The sequence below is a fragment of the Sinocyclocheilus anshuiensis genome, unplaced genomic scaffold, assembly GCF_001515605.1.
Source record: "Sinocyclocheilus anshuiensis isolate Anshui unplaced genomic scaffold, SAMN03320099.WGS_v1.1 scaffold1581, whole genome shotgun sequence".
In the NCBI taxonomy this organism is placed as follows: domain Eukaryota; kingdom Metazoa; phylum Chordata; class Actinopteri; order Cypriniformes; family Cyprinidae; genus Sinocyclocheilus; species Sinocyclocheilus anshuiensis.
The window spans coordinates 405,222-411,937 of NW_015540988.1; the positions used below are offsets into that span (position 1 = coordinate 405,222).

Genomic DNA, 6,716 nt, shown 5'->3' on the forward strand with positions numbered 1-6,716 from the left:
GACCTGGAGCTGCAGCAACTCAGGGACAACCTGGATGAGAACGAGGCAGCCATCTGTCAGGTGACAATCACAGTTTTCTACCAGCTATTAGTGCCATTTGACAGGGAATTGTTAGATACAGTGGATACAACGTAAGTAAAATCATGTATCTTTTCCATGCAGGTGTATGAGGAGAAACAGAAGCGTTGCGAGCAAGAGTTGGAGGACCTTCGGCAGAGCTGTGCATCAAAAATGAAGCAGGTGCAGCTGAAGGCACAGCGGGCGCAACAGGTCATGCAGTTGCAGGTGTTTCAGCTGCAGCAGGAGAAGAAGAAACTGCAAGAGGACTTCTCCCAACTGCTGCAGGAACGGGAGGCGTTGGAGAAGAGATGTGCCTCTTTTGAGAAGGAGCAGACTCAGCTAGGTCCTCGTCTAGAAGAGACAAAGTGGGAGGTAAGACCTCGTAGCCATTTAAATCTAGCAAAGAGCAATAATTACATTCAATGAACTTGAATGCTTCTGTATTGCAGGTCTGTCAGAAGTCAGGTGAGATCTCTCTGCTGAAGCAGCAGCTGAAGGACGTACAGGCTGATCTTGGCCAGAAGGCCAGCGAGATTATTGCTTTAAAGGCCCAGTTGAGAGAGGCTCGTTCGGAGCTTCAAGCTAGCCAGGCTCATTCGCAGGAAGCCCACGCCACAGCCCACACTCGTACACTCGAACTTGAAGTTTGCGAGAATGAGTTGCAGCGTCGTAAAAGCGAAGCGGAGCTCCTGCGGGAGAAGGTGGGCCGTTTGGAGGAAGAGTCCCTCCATCTTAAAGAGGCCCTGGCAGTGCATCCGTCCCAAACTCTTCCTTCTAAGGGTCAATGCATGAGCTTGCCCCTTCCCCAAAGCCGTGGAGGAATTGCACACGGGATTAGCCCTGCTTTCCGGGACAACGGCAGAGAAGAGCAGTTTCTAGCATATGAGAGCGATGAAGCGAAGATGCAGCGTCAGAGCGTGGATGTGCTTCACGGTCTCCGTCAGCAGGTGGACCGACTGCGGGCTGAGCTGATGTATGAGAGGAGGCGGAGTGAGGACCAGCTGGAGGCCTTTGAAGATGAACGCAGGGTGTGGCAGGAGGAGAAAGACAAGGTGATCCGTTACCAGAAGCAACTGCAGCAGAACTACATCCAGATGTACCGCAGAAACCGAGACCTAGAACGTGTGATGAGGGAACTTAGTCTTGAGCTGGAGAACAGGGACATGGAGGAGTTTGACATGCGTAGCAATGAGATCCATTTCGAGGAGATCACTGCCACTGAAATCTAACCCACATCTCACTCTGCCATCGCAAAATGAATTTCCATTGTGCTTGTGTGAGGAGCACTGGCCTTCACTGCAGTGTCATTTGGCATGCTTCTCCACACTATTTCAGAAAGACTTATGTTCAAGGCAAGTTTTTGTTGTGATGTCTGCGGAGGCCAGTAAAACATGGAACGTTTGTATTTAGACATCTTTATGATCACTTCCTGCCTCGGAAACCTGTGAGGGACTTCAGATGAATGTACAATGACTGTGAACAGCAGTTAATTGATGACACTGGTGAAAGGAAGGATGTCCTCAAAGATGGTGCTTTGTTCCTGACAAACCCCTATAGTACAACTAGGGCTGTAATTTAGCTTAATTCTAAAAAAAAAAAAAAAAAAGTCATGCAAAAAATATCGCATTTAATCCCCCGTTGACCTGAAATGTGAATTATTTTACACAGGAAGTTCACAAAAGACGTGTTTTTCCATTCAAAAGCATCTACGCAGTGGTGCAGATGTGCAGGGCTCTCAAGTTATTATTAAAGTTCAACTACTCTGAAGTGTAAGATGTTGACATAAACAGCAAGATGCGACATAATGGCCAAAGACATTTGTAGCATAGAGCGAATGCTAGAATGTGTCCTTTGTGAACTACCTTGGGCAGATTGACAAATCCAATTTCTAAATGGGTTGATGTGAACTGCAGACCACTGATGGGCTTATGTTTAATGATATCAAAATAAAAAAAATTACCAATGTCCATTCAATACTTTATATGCCTGCTATCATATTTGGATTTTTTTCTCAACAAATATTGATGTATGCAGTTATTTGAGATTCATTTGATTACTTCAATTACTTAATTGGCAGCCTCAATTAGTGTAATCCAACCAGAAAAGACTGTCCCTGCAACGAAATATACTGAAATGGCTATGAGATTAAAGGACCAATGGGAAGAAATACAGCATGTAGGCTAAGGGTTTCATGGAGTTTCTCATATCCTATATAGTACAGAGCACACTACTTGCCTCGCCCATTGTACCAGCATTAACACTGATGGGAAGAGACTTGGAGGCACTCTGTTGAGCATCTCATGTTAAGTCACAGAATCTGCAGTTTTGTTGCATTTATTCTTGGTGTTCTAGTTGTGCTGGTGTTAAGTCTTTAATAACATTGTGTCATATCTTCTCAGCTATTTACGGCACTATGCAGCAAGAACTGTCACCTCTCATCTCACAGCCCTGCTGCTTACGCTACATTTGATACTAATCACTGATGCAGAAGTGTTATTTTTATAATTAGATGATATATTAGCAGATATAACTAGCAAATATAGAGGCAAATGTATTTTTTCTTTTCTTTGTGGGTATTGCCATGCACACTGTACAGAGTGAATAGCATGTGTGCATGACACCGTAGCATTTGTGTGGCCTGACAGTCTGGCGTCGAGTCACGTTATGGCATCACACAGGGCAACTGGTAGGTTTTTCCAAAACCAGTTCTGCTCTGTAATGACATAGTAGATGAATGCATAGATATTATGATTATTAGACTTGCATACAATCTGAGAAATACTAATCAAATGTTTGTGGCCATTTTGTTTAAGGGATATATACACTATATAAACTTGTTGTTTTTACAGAACAGATTCTTTAAAAAAAGAGAGGAACCATTAAATATATATATGATGTATATTTTTATATATAGCACCTCAAGCTATTTTGTGGTAACACAGGTAACTTTTTGGGCTTAATAAATATGAATGGCGTATTTCACACCTTTTTGTCCAGAGGGGTCATTTGCCATAGCATGTTCATGGGGAGCTCTGACAGTATTTCATACAGTAGTTAGTGCTTTCATATTCTCTTGGAGTATTTAGTATGTCCTTCTCTGATCATAACATGTAGCATTACATATACATATTTTTTCACTCAGTGCTTCCCTTTTTTTTTTTTTTTTTTTTTTACAAAACAGTGTAATATACTCTCAATGATCTTACAGTAAAGCAGACACTTTATTTATGTGATAATCATCTTAATATTCTTTTCATTCAAGGCCAAATTATTAATTTCAGTATTGGCCAGAATGGTTCACTGTTTGTGATTAGTCTAGTATTTGTATTGCTTCTGTTCATTTTTATCTACATTCATCATTGACTACCTGAGAATCAGAAGATATGATGCCATATTTTTCTCACTCTGCTCAAATTATCATCCCTCATGTTGTCAGGTTCATCTCTGTAGCACAGATATGTTATTAGTGTACGAAGAGCTGTCTTACCCCTGGACAATGTCCTGTGCATTTCTTCCTGACATGTCAATCACTCCCCTAAAAAATACATGTGTAAATATTCCTCATATTGTAATATTATTGACATATTCAATATATTTGTTTTTACAACACACAAAATATCTTGAAGGTGTAACCACTGTGAATAGACCAAAGCAAATTAACGTTTAATCTTTTTGCCCTCATGTATGTGCTTGTGTATGTTTCCTTTGTCAATCTGTAGTCTTTGTAGTCATGTATGTATATTTTCCTATTGTATATTTCTTGTAAAAATGTGTTTTTAATTAAAGAAAGTTGCCTCATTTTGAGTCTGGTGTTTTTGAAAATTTACAACAAAATGTTCAAAATAAAGTCAACAATTTTATTTTACATTTTTAGAGCTTCGTTTAAACCTATTATATTCATATTCTAATTATAAAATGTTTAGAAATGCATGTTGAAGAACTACTGTATAATAACACAAGTAATTGTGAGCAAGTACACCATAAATACATCTTCCAAACTTTTTTGTGCCCTACCCTTATTACTACAGGGAGCCTATAATAATTTTAGAACTGTCAAAACAGATTTCGCAAGAAACTGCATGTTTCTGTCATTCCTCCCTGCGTGTTTACATCAAATAAAGGTAAACAGGGTGGCTACTATTGGTGGAAGGTGTAGCTTGAAACTACAACAAATGAACCTTTAACTGAAAAGAGTTTGCAAACAAAAACGGAAAGTGACAGTGTGTGTAATAAAACATGAATCAACACCAGCTTGGCTTTAGTTTACAAAGCATCACATTTGCTGAGCATTGACTGGGTTCACAAAACAATGTTGGTAAATGCTGGTAACAATGCCAAACTCCAAACCAGTTACTACTAGTACTTTTTACTAGTACTGCTAGTAAACGGTTTACACCCTTTTTCCTGAACTGATACGAAATCTTGATGGTTAATTTTAATGTCAGCACACTGGCACGCATCTGTAATGTTATTTTAAAACAATTATATTTGTTATATTTGTCATATATCGTCTTTCTTTCATCCTTTATTGATTCGATCAGGCACACCCGTGCGCTTAAAACAGTCAGATTCTTCCATGTAGAATAACCAAAGCACAACTCGCGTAATCAAAACAATGTTCCTCCGCATTAACTTGTAGTTCTATGCTTCAACCACTAGAGGTTACAATAGCGTATCTTTAACAATTTGTACTTTATCATTTAGAATCAGAATTAGTCAAAAGAGCATACACAATGGAAACCGGCAATATTTAACCCTTTTATTTATAATCACACAATGACTTTTGTAATAAAACAAATTGCAAAAATGCAGACCAGATGCTTTTCAGATGCGTACAGAGAAAAACGTTCAGTATATAACACTGATCCTACAATCATCACAACGTTTAGATCTTAATTGCACAGTCCATATGTGCAGCTTTAAGGCACAAATATAAAAAATGCTAAGTATAAGCATAAATTGCCAAAAATAGAAATTCTCTTAGAGCACAGAATGTGAACTGAGACATGGATCCTCTTTGTAATAATCCCCCAGACATTCACTAAACCAAACCAGCAATTTAAAAGAAAAAAAAAAAGACCTAATCTTAATCTCAATCCATACTGTGGCTGTGTGTAATCTCTCTCAGGCATAACTGTAACCCGGATGGATGGGTAGTGTTATGACTTATGATTATCAGCATGTCATGCCAGTGCGCTCTTATCTAGCTCCAGGCTTAAACCGCAACCAAAAATAGAAACCCTTGATATCACATGTTTATACAGGGTTTCAGATCCTTTAATGGTAGAAATGATGAGTTATGACTGTTTTATTAGATTTTATAGAATGAACTGAAAATAGAAAAGGAATAGATTCAAAAGCAAATAACTCAACAGGAAGGGAAAAGGTCAGCATCTGTGAATGGCCAATAGCACTCGCTGGAAGCCCATTTTTGGATTTTTGCTCAGGGACCCCCACCGGACATGATGGCATGGTTTCTCTTTCAAACCAAGCAAGTGTCCACCGTTTATACCCTGCAGCACCAAGGCCCCGATATACTTCAAGCAAAATTCAAGAACTGGTGTGATGTCATTTTGAACAAAATCAGGCGTAATGTTAGTTAGAGTTTGTTTCAGGAATTCAAAGTAGCTTGACTGAAAAATTTTCTTCAGCTGTAAACACCATCTTCAAACTACCATTGGTCCATGGCGATTATGTAATACAGTAGATAAATGTGCTCTGGGGCTCTGCCTTCTTTGATGGTGAAATCTTCTTCTGTTCATTTCTTCTGTTCAGGCTGTCAAGATCAGACATGAGTAAAAACATGAACACACTGGAGATCTGAAGTTGCAATTCTAATTGAAAGTGACACTGATACTGTTTGTTTCATGTTTAGTACTGTAAATCTGCTTGCTTTATCTGTTGTATAAAGCTATGTAAATATGACATGACTTGACTGGAGTGCCAAATTGCAGAGCTTGTGCAAACATATCCACTTCGCTATGATCAGATGCTTTCTTAAAGGAATGGTTCACCCAAAAATGCAGAAAATTTGCTGATAATTTACTAACCCTCAGACTATCCAGACTAAAGTCGTGTAGATTACTTGAGAATTACTGTGATGCTTTTATCAGCTGTTTGGACTCTCATTCTGACGGCACCCATTCACTGATCCATTGGTGAGCAAGTGATGTTATTTCTCCAAATCTGTTTCAATTAAGAAACAAACTCATCTACATCTTAGATGCCTTGAGGGTAAATCTGAAGCTAAATGAGTAAATCTTGAGCAAATTTTCACTTTTGGGTGAACTATTCCTTAAACTGCTGTTTTCTCACCACTGTCATTTTTGTACTGCTTATTTTGTTGTTGAGAGAAGAGTGTGCTGCACATATTTACATATCTAATCGCTACTCTCAGCAGTGTGGGTGGCATCATGAGGGTTACAAACAGTTTACCACAGCTCATGTATTTCAAACTTCTTTTAACTCAAGTGAAGAATGAAAGAGAACTTTGCCATAAGTATATCGAGGCCTTTACTACTTTATGGCTTTCAGAGTTTTTGTCGGGTTCTTGGGAACTTTGACGATAAATTCCATGGGGTCTTTGGCCTTGTTGCTGAAAGCCCTTCGAATGGCATCCACCGCATGCTGATGTGTAACACCTTGGAGGGACTCTC

General features: G+C 39.1%; 1 protein-coding gene across 3 annotated transcripts in view; it reads left to right on the top strand.

The window, feature by feature from the left end:
- The window catches only part of LOC107690159 (leucine zipper putative tumor suppressor 2 homolog), a 68,605-nt gene extending 64,752 nt beyond the window's left edge, over nucleotides 1-3,853 (top strand). For 2 of the 3 annotated variants that reach the window (XM_016488403.1, XM_016488400.1), the window contains 3 exons: nucleotides 1-60; nucleotides 163-432; nucleotides 510-3,853. The exon at nucleotides 1-60 is cut by the window's left edge and continues 528 nt beyond it. In XM_016488403.1, the coding sequence (XP_016343889.1) occupies nucleotides 1-60; nucleotides 163-432; nucleotides 510-1,289 (1,110 nt within the window). In that variant the 3' untranslated portion in view covers nucleotides 1,290-3,853. The remainder of the gene's footprint in view (nucleotides 61-162; nucleotides 433-509) is intronic. The other variant, XM_016488402.1, reaches the window with a different exon arrangement.
- The last annotated feature ends 2,863 nt before the right edge of the window (nucleotides 3,854-6,716 follow it).